This window comes from Sciurus vulgaris, assembly GCF_902686455.1.
Source record: "Sciurus vulgaris genome assembly, chromosome: 8".
Lineage (NCBI taxonomy): Eukaryota > Metazoa > Chordata > Mammalia > Rodentia > Sciuridae > Sciurus > Sciurus vulgaris.
Genome location: NC_136468.1, coordinates 55667043 through 55688721, shown reverse-complemented (window position 1 = coordinate 55688721; position 21679 = coordinate 55667043). Strand labels below are relative to the sequence as shown.

The window sequence follows — 21679 nt, the reverse complement described above, 5'->3', positions numbered from 1 at the left end:
CTTTGCATTAAATTGAGTTGTATAGCCTATTTAATTTAGGTTATTAAATTCATTCCCCTTAGTGTAAAATTCCAACTACCATTTTTCCAAAGGAGAATTAAATGCTAAGGAATGTTCATTTGATTAAAAAAAAAAAATCTGGAGTAGGCCTCCTTGTGCAAGACCTCAAGAGTGGCTGCATATTACTATACTTACCTCTGCAGTCATAACTTTATAAGCAATCAAGTACCATTGAGTCAGTGAGAGGAAAATGAACACTGTTTAAAAATAAGTTGCTTAGCATTGACAGTATTCTTCCTAAATAATCGGAATTCTGTCAGTAAGCCCTAGGACATAAAATATCTGTTTAAAAAAAATGGAAATTAACAATGTCCACTCTTGGTTTTTGCATTATGATTCTTAAATGGTAAGAACATGGTATTAAGAATTTTCTGAATCTGGTTGGGCATGGTGACATGTACCTGGAGTCCCAGCTACTTAGGAGTGGAGGATCACCTGAGCCCAGAATGTCTAGACAAGCCTGGGCAATATAACAAGACCCTCTTTTCCAAAAGAAAAAAAAAAAATATGTATTTTTTTAATCTGTTAGATGGATAATGTTTCCAAATCTTCAGGAGAGATTGTGGTGTTAATATTTTTATTGTTATTTTGATTAGTTCTCACATTCATTATGCAATTATTTATTCCAAATACTTTCCTCCTTACCCCTCCTACCCCACCTCCCTTGTTGCTTAGATGGTGGTCTGTCGGAGAGTCATGTTCTTTTTGTCTACCCATCTCCCTTCAGTCTTAATAAAAGGTCTTAAACAGTTACATGAGAACCAAAAAAACAACCCAACACTTTTGGAGAATAAATCAGGATCTGGAGTTCCAAACAGTAATTCCAATTCCAGTGTACAGCATGTTCAGATCAGAGTTGCCCGCTTGGAAGATAATACAGCCATCTCTCCAAGTCCCATGACAGCGTTGCAGATTCCAGTTCAAATCACCCATGTCTGTAAGTGTTGGAACCTCAGGGCTCCTTGCCACTGGGATTTGTATGATTTGGTTAGTGACAGATGTTTTTCAATCTTTTAGAGTATTGATAGAAATTTACCTAAGTTGATGAATTAAGGAAAACTAAGGCATTTTATATTTAGCTCAGTTAATATTTGTAGAAAAAAAGAATGTGTGACAGGAAGAACTTAAAACCTGGCCATTATAAATCATTCTAACCATCTTTCTAGATTTTATAATTAGGGATTCAGTAGATCAAACAACTTTCCTCTGTTCATACATAAATACACAACCAATGTTAACTCCACAACATGTACAACCACAAAAGTGAGAAGTTATACTCCATGTATGTATGTATGTCAAAATACATTTTACAGTCATGTGTAACTAAAAAGAACTAAAAAAGGATTCATTAGAAATCAATTAGAAATAAAAATTAATACTAGGAAACCGTCTAAAATAATGATTTAATGGAGCAAAAGATATGGAGTTCAAAAGGTAGCATATCATTTATAGCAACTTTTATCAGAAGACACACAGATAGGGTATGGATTTGTGGTCATATGTAAAATGGGTTTTGGTAAGATTGAGGAAGATTTTCTTCTTGGAGTTAAGCCAGTTTCCTACAGGGAAACTTTTTTTTATCACTCAATTCTTAGCACCTGATGATTTTGTGCTTAGTGAGATTATGGGAAACCAGCAATTATTGTGGGGAGGGGAAATACTTCTCTTCAGCTCTAAGCAAAGTTGATAGTTCTCCCCTTTTTCCCATCATTCTTGGATTGTAATGTTCCCATCATTCTTGGATTGTAATGACAGAAAAGAAATGAGAATAGTCTCTACTTGCCTTTATCTTACTTTTTTTTTTTTAGGAGGGGGTCTACATAATGCCTATGAAAGGAATACTACCCATAAGTATACCAGTCACTTTGTATTATTTTCAGCCAAGCAGTTTTTAGCATTTTGAGTGAAAGAAGTCTTCACATTGTAGGATGCTCAGTGTCCCTTGACCTCACCCACAAAATGCCAATAGTGCTTTCCAGTCATTACAAGCAGAAACATCCCATACATTTCCAAATGTTGTATGATCCTGTGGTTGATACCTACTAAGTCACCTGCTGGTTTTATTATTAACAACACCATGCCTGTATATACAATGACTGTCAGAGTGGGGTAGGGGGTGTAGCCCAGTAGTAGAGTGCTTGTCTAGCATGCATGATGCCCTGGGTTTGATTCCCCAGCACCACAAAGCAAACAAAGTTACGTTAGAGATATTTAAACATCCTACCTCAAAATTCTTAATTTGTGTTTGATTATTTGCTTCATCTTCCTTCCAGTGTAATAAAGCATTAAGAATTATATTTTCTTTGGCCTTTCTTGTTTTTGTTTTATAGACAAAGAATTGCAGAGTAACTGTAATTACTAGTTAATATAAAATATGAGTTGTAATATTGGTTGTAAATTGTGCATGGAGATTTTTAGTTTTCATTGGATTGACAATACCTACTAGGAAGATAGCAAACATTTTATAAATAGTACTTTAAAATTAATTCATAATCATCATCTTAAAACACTATTTCAAATCATTTTATTTCTCCCAACAAGATATGTGAGTATAGTAAGAGGTCTATAGTCCACCCATTATTTTATTTAGCATTTTAACCAAAATCTCTCCATTGTTTCTTTAGGCTAGGGAACATGAATCAGCAAACTATTTACTATAAATTATGTGAAAGGAGAAATGCAAATGATTTATGACTGAAAGCACCAAAGATCACATTTGTTCTTGTTAGTCTTAATTCTGTATAACTGGACAAACACTGGCTTAAGTCTGAGCCTCAGTTTAACATACCTTTAAAGAGATTATACGACCTTATCTCTAAAGTGCTGCTCAATCCCCCAAATATGGTATTCTGATATAATACTAAACTACATTTATTTCTTCTTCTTAAAAGCACTTTTTATCCTCAGAACAACTATATGTACTAGACAGGACAGATAAAATCTCTGAACATCAGTTTGAATTAAAGTAAGTTATCTGCCGAGGTTTACATTACTAGTAAGCAGTGTTGCTAGAACTAATACCTTTGTTATGGGGCTACCAATTCAGACACCCATACTGTTTAGCAGAATGTTCTGAAAGTAGTTTTTCCAAGTTTCTTTCTCTTTTCATTTAGCCTTGTTGTGTTCCTCTTGCTTCCTAACATTAGAAACTTTCTGCTACATACAAAGGCTTGCCAAACCTTTTCTATATATGCTCAGATAATATTAAAGACATTTAAAGATTTATGGTGTCTGCAGCAGGCACCTTGTAGTTCAAATACACAAGCAATCATAGAAAAATAAGTGTGGACAACTGTGTTCCAATAACACAGTGGGCTAGACTTGGCTGTGACATGTATCTGATCTATGTGTCGTCCCAGATAAATCCATTAGATTATTCTTCTCTTATAAATTAAAATGACTCAGATTTACAGACAAATTTTTCAAAATGAATTTGCCTTCATGACAATTGAGTACACTGGAGAACCTTTATAAAGCATTTTATTCTTGTCCTTGTTCTTACTACAGCTTCAACAGACTCCCCTGCTGCTACTGTTGACTCAGAAACAATAACACTAAACAGTGGAACACTACAGACATTTGAGATCCTTCCAGTGAGTAATACTTAATATAATGGATATTGTCCATTTTTATGCATAGAAAGATGAGTTTGGTAACATTTTTAAAAATGCTGTCATATAAGAGATGAAACTAAACATTTAAGGCCAGATGAATAGCAGACTAGATGTAAATCAGACTTCCACTTTTATAATTCTTTTAAATTTGCTTTTTCCTCATCTGTATGTAATCCAGTGTCTTTTTACATATGAAAATGACAGTGCTAATGAGTAGAGCACATTACCATGGACTGGACTGGACTGAATCATAAGTTAATACTGGTTTTTGAGAAAAGGATTGGGGACAACAAATCATGAGCTGTTGAATAACATTCAGTAAACACCTTACTAGCCACCAGGGGTACCGAATTTTAAAGTCTCAGTTCTAAATGGTTTGACCAGTTTGGTAAAAATCTTAAGATCAAATAGAGTTGCCAAACAACCAGTTCTAATCCCAAAGTATTTCTAAGAAAAATGGAAATATTTCCACATAAAAACTTGTATGTGAATGCTAAATTTTGAGTTTTGATCATTTCTTGGGCTAGCAATATGTGGTCACCATGCTGGGAAGAAGCAGCAAGTTAGAGTCCAGTTATCCAATCATAGGGCTAAACAACCAATACTCTTGATACTATAAGTGTCAAGCAGTACTTTGTGTTGCTTTGTTGTTCAGTGAACTAGGGATATTAAATGCATTTTTTTACTTAGATGGCATTTTCAGCTTATGATGAGTTTAGGTAAAAGTGTGTCTGTGTAGGGCTCCCATTTACTTGAAGATTAATGGCTGCCTCTGGCCCAGTGAAAGGGGACATGATTATTAATATATCTGAGGTTTCTTTTGGTGGTGATGAAAATTTAAAAAAAAAAAAAGTCCTAGTCATTTTTCTGGTTTCTAAAACAAGGAAACCCAGAATTAGTTCATATTTCATTAAGTAGAAAATAATATTAAATTCTCTCAAGAATAATTTACTTTGAAAAACATAGAGGGTATTAGTGGAAAAGTTTATTCATCCTCTCCACAACCAAATCCCAGGACAAAGACCAACATAGCAAAAGGTTCTCTTTCTATCCATGAAACTTGAAACTTACTTAATTGGTCTCAAAAATAGCGATGCACAAGACAACATGACACAGGTAGAAAGCAACTTAATTTTATGTTTTTTTATACCTTCCCAAGTAAAAATACACTTACACATACATTTGAGATTTGTGTTCAGGTTTTTACTTACAGGGTCACATTCAACTATTCAGAGACCTCTCCCAGTTTATTTGTAGGGGCTGATACCAATAACTCAACTTCAAAAAATGGAGACTTAAAATATATGTGTTAAATAAAATGTGTAATATATATATACACAGTGTTTACAGTTATGCCTGTCCATATGTGATTCATACATGTAACTCTTTTTTGGGTTTTTTTTTTTTTTGGTGCTGGGGATTGAACCCAGGGCCTTGTGCATGCGAGGCAAGCACTCTACCAACTGAGCTATATCCCCAGCCCCTGTACATGTAACTCTTAAGGAAAATTATTAGCTTTCAATTTTACAGAAAGGAGAAATTGACTCCCTGTTGGGTGCTAGGCACTTTCATAGTCATTTCTAATCTTAACTCTTCCCATGAGAGATAGCTATAATTCCCATGTAAGCAATAAAGAAACCTGTATTCAGGAATTTATCACACAGGAGTTTACAAGATAATATTAGACCAAAAAACAGGCCACATGATTTCACCCCCTATTTTAAATACATACACTTCTTGAGGTTATTAGAATGCTACACCTAATTTAAAATTACATAGAAGCTTATCATATGAAAGGTTTATTAGTGAATAATTTTGTTATACTTTAAAAATCTCAAAAGATAAAAATGTATGATCAATTAACCAGCTTTCAGATAAGCATCTTTTTTCTTCAGAGCATTGCTAATTGACATTTTGGTACATCTTCCTTTAATACAAAAAACATTTCTTAAAATTATACTATGAAAATTTGAATTCAAGTAAGTGAACATTGCTATTGTGCCTTTTAAAAAAATGTGCACCTTTTTTTTTTTTTTTAAACTGGGATACTGCCTGTTTTTATATGCTACAGAGAAAGATTAAAGAGAGATGATTAAGTATGCTGGGTTGTTTATTGCACTACACACAGTGGCTCATGCATCTGTGTTTTGGTGCCCTGAAACAAATAGCTGAGACCAGATGGTGGAAATACATGGAAGCAAAGAGCAGGATAAATGTCTTACCTGCTAAACCTCCAGGCCAAGTAATGATTTGAGACAGATAGCTAGTACAAAATAGCACACCCTTCATTTTATTATTTGTTTGCACCCTCGTGGTTGGTAAGTACATTTGTAGCTAAATTAGAGTCAGTCTATTTTTAGATGGAGAGGTTAACTTAATCAGTAGTCTGTTAACATCTATATTAAGCTGTCTCCTTTTTTTCTCCTTTAGTCTTTCCATTTACAGCCCACTGGCACTCCAGGCACCTACCTACTTCAGACAAGCTCAAGTCAAGGCCTTCCCCTAACTCTGACTGCTAGTCCCACTGTAACCCTGACAGCTGCTGCTCCTGCTTCTCCTGAACAGATCATTGTTCATGCTTTATCTGTATGTTACATAATTTTACTTGATTTTTTGAGTGCCTTTTATAGACCAGGACTAGTTGATAAAAAAATATAAGCAGTAAAACTGTTAACTACGATCTCCTATTGCTGTTGTCCCAGACTCAGTATTTTGCATCCTCATTCTTCCTTCACTGGGATACTACCCTTTGTTCCTCCTTTTATGAGACAGATGTGCATCAGAATAGGGAATTTAGGAGAGCAGGGGACCTAGTGAGTAAAGAATGGGAGTTATAGAAAAAATACTGTTAAAAACATTTCAGTTGCAGAGGTGAAAAATATGGGAGGGGACAGTGGGGTACCACTTATAAAAGTTATTTGTTCAGTAACTTAAATCTAGTGTTACTTTCCCATTTTGCCATTGATAGTTTTCTTTAATGTTTTATAGCCGGAACATCTGTTGAACACAAGTGACAATGTCACAGTGCAGTGTCACACACCAAGAGTCATCATTCAGACTGTTGCTGCAGAGGACATCACTTCTTCCATATCCCAAGCAGAACTGACAGTAGATAGTGATATTCAGTCATCTGATTTTCCTGAGCCTCCAGATGCTCTAGAAGCAGACACTTTCCCAGATGAAATTCATCAGCCTAAGATGACTATAGAGCCATCATTTAATGATGCTCATGTATCCAAATTCAGTGACCAAAATAGCACAGAACTGATGAACAGTGTTATGGTCAGAACAGAAGAAGAAATCTCTGACACTGACCTTAAACAAGAGTCCCCCTCTGATTTGGCCAGTGCTTATGTTACTGAGGTAAGTAGCACATAATAGAACAACAGCCTAATGGGTTCTTGCCTTCAAGCTCAAATCTGCTATTTGGAAATATCACTAAAGTGATACTCTGAGCTCTTTCTTCCTTCCTTTAGATTCACAAAACAAAATACAAAGCCCTCTCTCTGACCACCCAAGTATGAGTGAACAGTGATACTTCTCACAGAAGTGGGCAGGGAGAAATTACTTGTGGCAGTCAGAGGGAATAAGAAAACTATGCTCTGACTCAGCACAGTTCCTCACTACAATTTTTCCCTCTCTCCACCCTCAGTAGATTAAGAAATATTTGTTAGAACCCACTTCCCAGTGTGGTTAATAGTAGATCTTTGTGGTTAGGCTTAGGAATCTTATCCCCTGGTATTAAAAGTATTGTTTCCTCTGTATTCAGGTGACCTGTAACTGAATTAGTTCTTTTTAGCTCCTTTTTGTTAACATTTAGTAAGTTCAAGATTATTAAGGTTAACATGGCCATCTTTTTAAGATCTTAGTCTTCTTCTTATATTCTCAGTTTAAAATGGAATATGTTTGAGAATTAAGTGCTGTCAAACCTAGACAAGTAGAGACTTTAAGGAAAACTGACAAGGAATTAGTCAAAATCTTTCTTTCTTTTTTTTTTCATATTATTTAGGATTTAGAGTCACCCACCATAGTAGAACAAGTTGATCAAACGACTATTGATGATGAAACAATACTTATCGTTCCTTCACCACACAGCTTTATCCAGGCATCTGATGTTATTGATACTGAATCTGTCTTGCCTTTGACAACACTAACAGGTAACTGTAATACAACTCTTTATCTCCTGTTCCTGATAAATCTTAAAGGGGAAAAGTGGGCCGTAAGTCTTTTCTTGATCCAACATAAAAACTTGTTAAATCCTATACTCTGGTAGAATACTTACCATAAATTCTTGACATGGGTTAAAAAATGAATATATGGAAAAGACTAACTTGAAACTTAATTCATTACAGATCCCATACTCCAACATCATCAAGAAGAATCAAATATCATTGGATCATCTTTGGGCAGTCCTGTTTCTGAAGACTCGAAGGATGTTGAGGATTTGGTAAATTGTCATTAATTAAATTCTTAGAAACAGGTAGTTCAAGCAAAGGAACCACACTGTTAATTACAATATCTCCAAAGAAATAGGAGCAACCCCTTTTACCATTCCTCGGGCTTTTAAATAGCTACAGTGCTTAAGCCATGCACATTGTTGCTGCTATGACTTTTTACCTCCTTTTAAGTATATCATCTGAGGTCCAGTTTAATGACAGTGTGTAGATTAGTAGAGTGTGGAAGATTTAACTGCACAGATCCCTGCGTTTACTGTTATTTGTCAGGACAGAATTTCATTTACTTCAGCTACAGAGAAGTTTTTTAAATCACCAAAGCTTAACTGCTCTGGTTTAAAAGCAGTAATATTCATCTCTGCAGATAAACATGGCACTCTATCAGTCTCAAGTAGGCCTGGTTATATTTCAGAGAAGTCATATCAAATGGTCTAGAGCTATCAGTGATCTTCAAAAAGATGAAATAGTATTGAGCCTTGACCAGCGTACAAATACAGAGACCTAGGAGGTAATTGTGTTGCGGTTACTTTTGTTTACCCCATTGCTGGCAGTGGGAGCTGGTAGAGGCAGGGTAAAGAGGACAGCATTAGAGTCAAGAAAATTCACTACAGGTTTTTTATTACTTTTAAAGGGAATATGGGTAAGAGTAGTAAACAACCCGCTGGTCATGAAGCAGTTTTCACCCCCCTCATCAGAAACCACTGTTACTAGTTTACAGAGTTAGCACTTTGAAGTAAAATTAAACCAAATATGGAAGGAGATAATATTATCTGTCCCCGATACCATGACTGTTTATTACATGTTTTACTACATAGGTAACCCAAAAATACTAGAGGGGGTATCAGAGTTTGCCATTCACTTAGTGCACTAGCTGGTGGAGGTACAGTATAACTTCTCCCTCTCAGGCAATTTTTAAAAACAAAACAAAATTTGCTTCTGTAACAAAAGGAAACAAATCAAGAGTCATTCCTATACTAGAGAAGGGTTAAGCCAAAACTAGCCTCTAGGGCTTAAATGAATATGACCCCTATAGAAAAGTCACAAAAAAAAAAAAAAACCCTTGTATAAATTATTTTATTTATTATTGTAATTAGATCTTCACAATCAGAGTTGTCTTTTTGCTGTCTGTGTTTTGTTAACGTGAAATTGTAGTTATAAGCAAAGTTGGTTGCCTAGGGAACAATAATTGTATATTCAGTTTAACAAATAAAAGAATATTTGTCTTAAAATGCAAGATTTTGAGCCTTTGCCATGCAATTGTTAAAAAAAAAAAAAAAGTGAATTTCAAAAGTGAAAAGTACTTGTGCTGTTTGAACTTTAAGGTTTGGAATGTTTTGAGTGCAACATCAGCTCCTTAAAGAAAAAAGCAGTGAGATCTATGATATGTCTCCCTTACAAGAGGGAATTTAGATTTACAATTAACATGAAAATCATGTATCAGATTTCTGTAGAAGATTCTTCAGCATACTTTAATCCAGCATTTATTCACTGTCCTAATGTATAGTTTTGAAGAGTCCTGGTAAGTATTTCTCCTTGGCAGCCTCACCTTCCCACATCATGGAAGTACAGGTTCGCACATATACATAACATGATGATAGAAAATACGATATAGTAAATTAGATTTCTAAATTTCGGTTCTAAGTCTCCTTGTCGATACCAGTAGATCTAAAAGAAGAATTAAATAAAAATTAAAGTAATAATAGCCACTGGGCCAACTGTTAAAATTTAAAATACAACTGATTCTTTCTCCACCAATTTAACCAGTATTCAGTTCCGTAAGTGAAACAGCCTTCTATTAGTCTACATTCTTGAGACCAGTGCAGCCAGAATTTGCTGGTTTTATATTCAAGTAATACCACCTGGGTTTCTGTATCCCAAGATCATACTTACTCTTCGGTTTACATTGTTCTACGTTCAAACCTGCACAGTACATCAATAATCTGTCAAGCTAGCTAAAAACATGTATTGGTACTAGTAGAAGGGAGGACAACTTTTAAATTGGCAAACAAAATAGAGCTTACACAGTACATAACGCATTTAGATTTAACTATTCAATATTAGTCACTCAGGCTTCAAGCCACAGGAGACAGGAAGGCTCCCCAAGTGAGATGGGCCAGTTCTTCCTTTAGGTCATAGGACTGTAGCAAAATCAGTTCAACGTAAACTCAATAAAAATTACTATTAATGATTTAAGTCCTATGTGACTCAAAACAACTGTTTTGTTGGTACTGAGGATTTAACACAGAGGCACTTAACCACTGAACCACATCCCCGGCCCTTTTTATTTCTTTATTTATTTACTTTTATTTTGAGATGGTCTCACTAAGTTGCCAAGGGCCCTGTTGGCTTGGTCCTTCTGCCTCAGCCAGCCTCCCAAGTTGCTGCGATTACAGATGGGCATGCCTAGCCTAAACAGCAGTTTTTAAAGGTTTATAGTTGTGATTCAGTTTTTCAAGGGTCACAAAACCCCCACCGACTACTAAATAAACACTGAGGAGCCACCACAATCTTTGTTTCTTTACAGAAAAGAAGGGCTTGTTTGTAGTAAAATCAAACATTCTTGTGACAAGGATACAACTGCAGCTTTAAGTTTCCCAGGAAACTTGGGAAATAAATCCCTTTCATTGAGAGCATTTCTCAAAGCCTGTTGGGCCCTGAATGTGTCATATCCTTTGAGTGAAGATAAGCATATCAAAATTTCAGCTACTTATTTCACTAATTTCTCTCCTTTACTTTTTAACTATTAAGAGAACAGAAAATTTCCCTTTGGAGTTCCAATTCTGGGATTTTGGGAGAAGAATAAATAAAGTAAATTCAGATGCAAAAACTAATGCACAATTAATAGTTGAGATAATTGAGATTTCTGACATCTTGAGGATGAGTGTGGGGTGGTATTAGAGAAAACCTTTATATAGACCCTGGGAATCTCTATCCTAAACACTGCAACATTTAAATTCTAAATAGTACTCACAAGTATGCAGGCAGTAATACTACTCAAAGAGATGCAGACAGCAAAAAATATATTCAACGGTTTGGGAGGTAGTTGAGGGAAAACAAAAGCACTGATCAGCGTTACCTGTGTGGAGAGAAATTATATGAAGCCTTAAGATTAATTCTAAGACTGGTTAGGGGGTAGGGGTTGTAAGTCAGTGGTAAAGCACATACTTAGCATGCTTGAGGCCTTAGATTCAAATCCCAGCATCACCACCAAAAAAAAAAAAAAAAGATTTGGTAAAATCAAATCTAGATAAGGTAATACTAGAAGCTGCTTCACATTATAAATATATTTGCCACCATGTTTGATTTCTGGAATGTTAATACACTGTTTTAAAAAGTTTGATTCTTTTAATAATTCCTCCTTTTCTAGCCTTTCCCTCACTTAATGAAAGGAGACAAAAGATCAGTAAAACTAGCTAATCTCAAAATAATCACTTCATTAACAAAGATTAGAAATCATTTAAACCCTATTCTCAGAATTAATCACTGTATTGGTAAAAATTCTACCCATCTTATTCTGAATACTCCTACCAAAAATGAATATAATCAAAACTGGTTGTACTTTTTACTTTATGAAAAACACTAAAAGGTGGGTTCCTAAAACCTATTTCTGTTTATAGATACATACACCATTATACCCATTCTTCTAATGTTAATAAATTTAGTGAAAATGTACCTGAAAAATATCAAACTATAGAAAATATACCTTTATTTTATTATGATAGTACCCTGCTGTCTATACAAGGTGGAAAAATCACTATATTATATACTGACCAAATCTTTTTAAAGTTACCAAGTGACAAATGGGGAATTATGGTGGGTTACATCAGAATGGAGTTGACGGTAGCCACTGACATTTTTACAAATTTACTAGGCAAGGAAACACTGGCAAATTCATTTGTCTGACTTGAACTATTTCTTGTATTCAGCTGGGGAATTTAATAATGAAAATCAAATTAGCTGCATAAGTTGCCAATTACAGTTTTGTAGTAAAATTGAAAGCATTCAGTATGACTAGAACACTTAACATGCTTATGTATTAGTCCTAAAAGTTGTTTTGTTGTTGTTGCTATTTGTTAATACTAAAGTTTTCAAAACTTTTGTTGAGAGCCTGAATGAAGCACAAAATAAAGATACTTACTAGAATCAATAAGGATGTTAAGCTGCCAACAACTAAATTGATGATTCGGTCCTGAAAGAGAAAAGAGGTTGTGAGCCTTGTGACTTGGATTCTCAGCACACTTACAAATGACACATTACCAGGCCTTGGGGGGTGTTTAAAGTGAAAAAAACATTTATGCTTGCCAGACAAGGCAAGGTGTACCAAGTAAATCCTAGGAATGGAAAAGATACTTAGGGAAAATTAGGCCAATGAGGCACTTAAGCACTGAGTCACACCACCAGCCCTTTTTTATTTTGAGACAGATAGGTCTTGTTAAGTTGCTGAGGATGCCTTGAACTTGTGATCCTCCAACCTCGGTCTCCTGGGATTACAGGCATGCACCATTGTGCCCATCTTCCATTGAATTTTCTTGCCTTTTTCAATCCCACCCCAACTCCACAGAATGTCTGAAAAACTTGTGATCCAATTCTAATCCTAATCCTAATCCAATCCTAATGTATTTACAGGTTAGCCCATTTTGTCCCATTGTCTCAGATGCGGAACACCTATAATAAAAGCATAAGTACTGTGTGTGTGTGTGTGTGTGTGTATGATGTGGTATAATTATAGTAGTAATGCAGAAGTTCTAGATTATGATTTGCAGTCTATTTTAATGCACCTGTGTCAGTTTCACAAAAAACTTTGGACTTGATGGGTTAAGCTAAGTTTAGGCCCAGTATAGTTAAATTAGAAGCAACTCTGAAACCAGGAGGTTCCTAAGGTTAAAGAAATAATAGGTACATAAGTTATTTGTGAAATTATAAAGAAGGTAGAGTTTAAGGCCCAATTTAAAAAGATCACTTAGGCTACTGAAAATACCAAGTAGTCTTATTTCTGAGAAATCAAGATTGAGGCTAATGAATCAGTAGTCTAAAGGTTTTTGGGGGGCTGGGGAGATAGCTCAGTCGGTAGAGTGCTTGCCTTGCAAGCACAAGGCCCTGGGTTCAATCCCCAGCACCGCAAAAAATAAATAAATAAATAAATAAATAAAAGGTTTTTTGGTTATGTCTGAGCAGGGAAAAGCATATGGAATGTGAGAGCAGCCAATAAACACCTCAGATGGCAATGGCACAGGAAGTATCACACAGCAGCAAACTAAACCTCATTTCCAAGTTTCTGCTTTTAAAGACAAGAATCCAAAGAAGTCAGAGTCCAGCAGGCAAAGTTGAGAGGGAAAGTATGTGTAAGAACTGTATTGGGTGTGCATGATCTAACCAAGGATCAACGACAACACGGCCAATGAAATTCAAAGGTTACTGGGCAAAGGAAACTAATTCCATCCACACCCTCATTAAACTTAAAAGACTCACTCAGATCTTACCACATCACACCTGGAGTCTGAAATTATGACCATTTGTAATGGATAGATCTGAGACAATTCACTTAATGTTTAACATAAAATGTGCATGAAGATAAAATACAGGAGGCCCACAGCTTCTGCCTTCTGAAAAAGGTTCAACTACATTCTCTTCTTGTTTATTCTAAGAAGGGAAATCTGCTCTCTACAAAAGCCAAGGAGCTGCAAAAATTTACAAAGATCTGCATACCTGATAATGATTCTTCCACTGGAAGCCAGAAAGGAGGTTCAGATAAGAGGTAGCTAAGAAGATGAATCACTAATTTTCAAATATTATAGCTACTTGTCCATCAGGATCAAAACAAGGGGAAAAAATAATGGGGAAGGAGCAATAACTATCTCAACTTTCACATATCTTCTCAAAAATCTTGGAATGAAATGGTAATGACTATTTTACAGGTGACAAAACAGGTTCAGCAAAATTTACATCTTGCCCAGGGTCTCATTTACAAATAAGTAATGGAAATAAAATTCAGTATCAGGACTGCTTTCCCCCAACAGAGAAGATCCCATTTATACACTGCTACCTAGAAGCTGCTAGACAAGAGGTCAAATGGCAGATGACACCTCAGAAAGCCTACTAGTAAAGTATCCTGGCAGCCTACTGAAAATGAAGATTTCTGCATAGGTGATTTTTTTTCCCCAGATTATTGATTACCCACATTCTTATGAAAATGTATTTAAATTTTAATATTTTCCTGCCTGCCTTTTAAACAACCCCTGAAGAGAACTGCATGTAATTTTCATGAGTATCACTTACTACATTCCTATAATGCAGAGGTTCCTTGGGGCTCCCAAAATGAGGTGAACTACTTAAGATATTGCAGGACTGTTTCTCACATTTTTACTCAAAGCTAAGGCCTTGGCTTCAGGTCTTCTGCTATCAACATATCCATGAATCCAGGTCAAAGAAACAACAGTTAATTTGGGGACACATCTTACTTATGCTATCTTCTAAATTCCCCCTACTCCAAGTGTGGCCTATGGACTAGCAGCACTGGCCTCACCTGAAAACCTGTTAGAAATGCAAAATCTTGGAGCTTGCCCCATACCTAATGAATCAGAATATACAGTTTAATAAGATCTAGTAATATGTGTATGTACACTTAAGCACTGTTCTAAAGTTCAGTCTTTAAGTAAATCATTTTGAGTATAAAATTCATATCACGGGGTGGAGACCCTTTCTTGAACCAGAGATTATTTTTAAGGGCTTCAGCAAGTTCTTCCAGCTCCCAGTCTCCAAAGATACTTAGAGAATAATTCAAAAGATACTTAGAGAATAATTCAATAGTTAGGTAATTAGCATGTCACAGGAGAGTTCAGGGATCAATATGTTTCAAATTAGAACTAGAGTAAATGAATATTGCATTTAAACTGCTGTTTATGGAATAAACAAAACGACATTTCTACTTCTACAACTCTATTTAAACTAAGATTCTACTGTTACTTAATTGCTCACAGAAAGTAGCTCTTCTCCCAGGTTTTTGGTTATTTTTTCAGGCAGGGGGTGGGGTACTGGGGATTGAACACAGTGCCCCTCGACCACTGAGCCACATCCCAGTCCTATTTTTTTGTTTAGAGACAGAGCCTCACTGACTTGCTTAGCACCTTCCTTTTGCTGAATCTGGCTTTGAACTCCCAATCCTCCTGTCTCAGCCTCTGGAGCCACTGGGATTATAGGTGTGTTCCACCAGGCCCAGCTCTTCTCCCAGTTTTATTTTTACTCTAGCTCCACCTACCAAAATTTCTCTCCTTCCAGAATTTTAAACCTTGTACTGTTGCTTAACTCCCCAAGTAAGCAAGACAAAATTAAGATCAGCCTGGATTCTTAACTGCTGAGAGGAAAAGGACAAGGATTTAGAATATCCCTCTCAAAGACGAAATATTCAACAGATTTACAGTTTTAATTCACACTTCGAGTACACTAATTCATGAACATAAAAATAAACATACTCATGTATTAAGAAGGGTTCCTTATATTACCTTGTAAGTCATTTATTCATTTAAACATTACTGTACACTAGATACATCTCCACTCTCCAGAAATTTATACTATCCAGAGTTCAGTGGGCCACTAAAGAAAAAGGGAGTAAGGAATCTCGATAAATCAGAGAGAGACTACCAGAGAAAAGTCAACTTGAAGGAAGATTAGCAAATCACAGCAAGAAGGTAAGTAAAGGTGGTTCACGAAGAGGAATTCCACAGACCCAGGGAAGAACAAAAGCACTGCTGTTAACAAAAAATGGTAACAAATGGAAGTAGATGAGCAAGTTTCATGAGAGCTGAACAAGAAATGGTAAGGAATGCACAGTGAAGAGATCTAGCTGAACCCAAAGGAGTCACATCACCTCATTTCCTCTGAAATGAGAAAGAAAAAGATAAAAGCATATAAAAATGGTTTGTATTTGAGATAGTAGAAAATTACCCTGTAAAGCAAGTAAGGAATACATTATCTCCATTTACTATTATGTAACTAGATTGAATGAGACTAACTCATTCACCAAAGGTCACACAGCTAAGTAATGGCAAAAGTCTCCTATGCAGTTGTCTTTGAAAAATGTTAGCCTAATGAGCAGTTCACAAGGTCTAAGAATCCTTGGACTAACGGATATGGGTCCTGAAATTAGTCAGGAGACCAAGATTCTCATCTTCATATGCTACTACTGGCTAGCTAGCTGTAAGACCTCAAGTGGATCCCCTATCTATCAGGTTAGAAGATTAGGCTAAATCATGTCTTGTCCTTTCCAGTTCTAATTTACAGTTCCAAATCATCAGCTTCAGATAGCACCTGGACCAGAGTAGGCCTAGCCTACTCTTTTGGTGATCAAAAAATAGGGAAGCCCCCAATCTTGCCTGGTCAGTCATTGGCCAACAATTTGATATAAGACAGAGAATCCCAAATTCATTTCAGAAGCTCAGGTAATAATGGTCACTCAGAGGAAACTGGTAAAAACATTACAAATAAAGCCAGCGTCTGTCTTCAGTTCTAAGGATACAACTCTTATTATTCTAGAGTTTAGAATGCTAACAAATATGTTTGACCGTCCATTCCCATGGCAATTCATGTTTTACCTACTCCCAAAATGTATTTGAAGGGCTTGTGCTAAATATAAGAAAACCCTAACCCATTTAAGCAACAATAAAAAGATGAGGCCAAAATTCCTTTATAAAGAAGTTTAGAGAATGTAAAAAAGGAATAAAAACAACAGTGGTCCAAAATATTAAAGGGAAAATTTAAAATCTATATAATCTTAAGTTTTAAACTGTACACCATTCTGAGTAACATGATGAAATCTCACTGTCCAGCTCTGTCCTGGTAGGACATGAATCATCCCTTTATCCACCATATCCACAGCTAGTTACCTTAGTCACTTAGTAGCCACCTCAGTTATCAGATTATTGTAGTATTGCAGTACTTATATTCAAGCAACCCTTATTTTGCCTAATAATGACCCTAAAGTACAGGAATAGTGATGTTGGCAATTAAGATATGCCAAAGAGAAGCCATAAAGTGCTTCCTTTAAGTGAAAAGGTGAGAGTACCTTACTTGAGGGGAGAAAGAAAATTGTATGCTGAGGTTGTTAAGATCTACAGTAAGAATCTTTTATCTGAAAATTTGAAGAAGGAAAAGAAATTAAGGCTAGTTTTGCTGTTGTATCTCGAACAGTAAAAGTTAGAGTGCATAGCAAATGTTTAAAATGGAAAAGATGCTAAATTATAGGTTCACTACTGCTCATGATTTCAAGTATCTCCTATGGATAAAGGAGGATACTGTACTAAGATTCCTGGAAGCCAGGTGGGAAGTTCAATGGTGTTTTAAGTTCTAGCTGGTAAAAGTAACCATGCTGGATCATTAGAGGAGGCAAATTTCTGGCTCTGAAAAGAATTTATTGTGTAAGTCTGTATAAAAAATACAGGGATACAGAAAACAAAGCTATTTCACGCACAGTTGTTTCTTATATTGGTCCATAAGAAAGGCTGTTTCAGTTCCCAAAAGAATAAGCTATCAATTGTGACTGACCTATCACAACAAAATGTGGCCTCTCACAAGATGGATAAGCAACAGCAAAGCAAAAGCTGTGGCCAGGTCCTGTAGCCCAAGGTCATACTTTTGCCAGCCACAGAGGTCCAACACCCTCACAGGTGCTTCTGGGAATAGGCTCCTTTGATTGTAAGGAAATACCAGTAGTAAACCATGGGAATCTCTGGGACCAGGTTCTCTTAGCCTAAGTACAAGGCTAGTTACTTTCTGCTAGAATAGGACCAAGGCATCACAACTATGAACTCCAGTAAGGGATACATTCAGCTGAGGGAAACATTCTTCAGCAATGCCCAATGCTTGCAGGAAGGAACAAAGCAAAGCAGAAGGCTGCTACTGAAAAGAAAACTCCTAGACAGATGATACCACTAACACATTATCTTCCATTCTCTTGAGGGAGAAGGTGGGGTCACATAGAGAACTCCATTTTTGGTGTTACTTCAGATTTTCTGTGTGGCTTCATAAATGTCTTCAGTATCACAGCCCTATGTATACCCACATCCCTCTGCACTCAGTTCTACCTAGGTCATCTGCCTAGTGTCTTCCATTCATATCATCTCTGACACCTGTTCCAAGTGAGCAAACTACATCATGGACAGCTCAGAGTTCTCCCATGCCCTGACTTTCCCCTCCTTCCCGTCTCTTAAGATTCTCTCCCATAGAGCCCATGCCCTTAAGGACTGTTCCCAGGGCTCAATAAGCCAGGAAGGAGTGGAAAAGTAGGGCATTTCTGGTTCCCCAGGCCTGAGACAGTAACTTCCATAATAACCTCTACTTCTAAAATGTATACCTCTGGGCAGTCTCATGCCAACCTCTTCCTTTCCTCTTCTCAGTTACCAATTTCAGAACCTGCTATCCCTCTTCCTCCTTCTTTTCTTCCCTCACTCTTCTACTGCCCCCCAATCCGGCCTTCACCCACATTCATTGACTAGAATATTCCCCATCTGTTACACTAAGTTCCGACTTGAGGGCCTCCCTAACAATCTCTCATGATGTCGGCAATTTCGGCAATGCACAGAAAGCTCCCTGGTGGATTGTTCATCTGCTCTAATGGCTTTCTTGGAAAAACCTAGTTCCAAGTCATCTACAATCTCCCAACCACTTCTGGGCACTGGTTTTAAACCTTGTTCTGATATTTTTAAATTGTCCTAACCATAAATGATACTTGTTTGTCTTCTCTATGAACAAGGTCTGGGAGGGTAAAGACCATGTCTTCCTTTTTCACTCTCATATTCTGGGGGGATCACTGTATATGGCAGAAGTTTAGCCCAATGCTGCACTTTGTAAGCTTGCACCCTGGCACAAGCTCATATCCACCCAGAAGAAGGAGCACCTTATTCTAATTCAAAGCCAAGCCAATGCCTATGGAGGCTACAACTACCTGGAGTGGAAATACCTTTCTGACTATACAAAGGTGCCATCATATCCTCTGCTAGCCACAATTCCCAACACATATCAGATGATCAAATACTAGTTAAAGGAACAAATTAACTGGGATAGTTAACATGTATAGGTCAGTGTTTTCTATCCTTAGCTGGGCCTTCATATATTTCCATGACCTTTTGAGTTGAGTGCTTCTAACTCTTCAGAAAGTGGTTTGAAGCTCCACCACTCCTCCATTTCCCCATTCCACTCCTGAAGCCTCAGGACAGTAGACATTCCTTCAAAACAAGACACCAAGAAAGAAAGGAAGCCACCAGGCATGGTGACCCATGCCTGTAATCCTAGCAACACGGAAGACTGGAGGCAGGAGGATTTTGAGTTTGAGGGAGCCTCAACAACTCAGTGAGGCCCTAAGCAACTTTGCAAAACCCTATCCTAAAAATAAAAAATAAAAAAGGGCCGGGGATGTAGCTCAGTGGTTAAGCACCCCTGAGTTCAATCCCTAGTACCAAAAAAAAAAAGGTAAGAGAAGCCCTTCCTCATCAATGACCATCCTTCCAGCCTGAAAAGAACCCGAAAGTGACCTGCTTCTTCCCGTACCCTTGCTCAATTCACCATCTCTATTCTCACCTCCATCAAATCTCTCCCTCATGGAGGTCACTCTGACCCAAAAATCTCAATCCCTCCAACATCAGAAGAGCCCTCCATCTATCGTGCTTCCCACTTAGATGTTAAGCATTCATTTTCTACTTTCTACATGTAAGTGGGTAAGAAGAAAATAAAACAGGGTAAATGAAGGTGGAGATGGGGAGCTATGTAAAAAAGGGAGATCAAGCTGGGTGCAGTGGTATACATCTATAATCCCAGTCATTCAGTATTCTAAGGCAGGAGGATCCCAGGTTTGAGGCCAGTCTCGACAACTTAGCAAGATCCTATCAAAATTTTAAAAATGGTGGGTGTGGTGGCACATAGGCCAGGGAGGCTAAAGCAGGAGGATGGAGAGGTCAAAGCCAGCCTCAGAAACCTAGTGAGGCCCTAAGCAACTAAGCAAGACCCTGTCTCTAATAAAATACAAAAAGGAACTGAGGATGTGGCTCAGTGGTTGAGTGCCCCTGGGTTCAATCCCTGGTACAAAAAAAAAGAAAGAAAGAAAAAAATCAAAAAAACTAAAAATAAGCCGAGTGTGGTGGTGTATGCCTGTAATCCCAGTGAGTGGGAAGTGTGAGGCAAAAGACTGATTCCAAGTTTGAGGCCAGCCTCAGGAATGTATTGAGACCCTAAGCAACTTAGTTTAACCCTATCTCAAAATAAAAAATAAAAAGGTTGGGGGACATGGCTCAGTGGTTAAGCACGCCTGAGAGTTCAATCCCTAGTACAAAAAAAAAAAAAAAAAACAATTTAAAAAGTCTGGTGCTATAGCTCAGTGGCAAAGTACCCTTAGGTTCAACCCCCCAATAACCCCCCCGAAAAAAAAGTGGGAAACAGTGCAAGAAGGTCTAGGGATGTAGATCAGTGGCAGAGAGCATATGCAAGGCCCTGGGTTCAATTCCTAGTAACTGCAAAAAAAAAAAAAAAATAGGATTCTCTCTGGAGATATGAAATTTGAGCAGGAACTTTGTAAGAAAAAACTATGAAAGTGTACTGCAGACAAGCTAGTATAGCAAGTGCAAAGTCCCTGAAGCAGGAATGAGTGATGAATTGTCCTATGCTGTAAATAATGCTGTCCCCTCCAAAATTCTTATTGAACCTAATCCCAATACATTCAATAGCTATGGCCTTTGGGAGGTGATTAAGTCAGGCGAGGTCTGCCTTCCTGGATGGGATGAGCACTCTTATAAAAAAGACTTCAGGTTGAAGGGAGCACTCTTTCATCCCTTCCACCATGTCCAGACAGCAGTCCTCCCACCTGGGAGAGGGAATGACAAGGCACCACTTTGCAAGCAGTCCTCACCAGACACCAATCCAGATGGCACCTTGATCTTGGACATAACCAGCCTCTACGAATGAGAAAATAAATTTCTTTTCTCTATAAATTACCCAGTGTGTAGTATTTTGTTACAGCAGCACAAATGTAGTAGACAAAAGAAAAAGAAAGCCAGGATAACTGAAGTTTAACAAGCAACAGAGAGAGAAGAACACGGATTGATTGAATACCTTTCTGTCTCCCCCACAGTACATATGCTCCATGAGAAAAGATATGTTACCTATCACCTAGCCTATTTCCTAGGATGAACTTAATAATTGAATAAAAGCATATATACAGCCAGGCACAATGGTGAACTCCTATAATCCCAGCAACTTGAAAGGCTGAGACAGGAGGGTCACAAATTCAAGGACCCCTAGGGTTTTAGTCAGTTTTTTCACTGCTGTAACTAAAAGATCTGACCAGAACAATTTTAGGAGGAAAAGGTTTATTTAGGGGCTCATAGTTTCAGAGGTTTAAGTCCATAAAAGACTGGTAAGACTGAACATCATGGCAGGAGAGGGAAGCAGCTCACATCTTGGTGATCAGGAAGCAGAGAGAGATTCTGCTTGCCAGACACAGATATATACCTAAAGCCACACCCCAATTCCCACCTCCTCTAGCCACACCCTACCACTTCAATTAATCCC

At 37.2% G+C, this 21679-nt stretch overlaps 2 protein-coding genes across 5 annotated transcripts in view; one reads left to right on the top strand and one right to left on the bottom strand.

Annotated features, from left to right (window-relative positions):
- Window positions 1-9280, top strand: part of DMTF1 (cyclin D binding myb like transcription factor 1) — a 46417-nt gene extending 37137 nt beyond the window's left edge. For all 3 annotated transcript variants that reach the window (XM_079151698.1, XM_079151697.1, XM_079151696.1), the window contains 6 exons: window positions 788-997; window positions 3568-3653; window positions 6105-6260; window positions 6663-7037; window positions 7684-7831; window positions 8027-9280. In XM_079151698.1, coding sequence (XP_079007824.1) covers window positions 788-997; window positions 3568-3653; window positions 6105-6260; window positions 6663-7037; window positions 7684-7831; window positions 8027-8136 — 1085 coding nt within the window. In that variant the 3' untranslated portion in view covers window positions 8137-9280. The remainder of the gene's footprint in view (window positions 1-787; window positions 998-3567; window positions 3654-6104; window positions 6261-6662; window positions 7038-7683; window positions 7832-8026) is intronic.
- Window positions 1-21679, bottom strand: part of TMEM243 (transmembrane protein 243) — a 54701-nt gene that overhangs the window by 24300 nt on the left and 8722 nt on the right. Inside the window, exons 3-5 of one of the 2 annotated variants that reach the window (XM_079151723.1) lie at window positions 12267-12317; window positions 11100-11204; window positions 9187-9793 (exon numbers count right to left, since the gene is read on the bottom strand). In XM_079151723.1, the coding sequence (XP_079007849.1) occupies window positions 9671-9793; window positions 11100-11204; window positions 12267-12317 (279 nt within the window). In that variant the 3' untranslated portion in view covers window positions 9187-9670. Of the gene's footprint in view, window positions 1-9186; window positions 9794-11099; window positions 11205-12266; window positions 12318-21679 lie in introns of those variants that run through there. The other variant, XM_079151724.1, reaches the window with a different exon arrangement.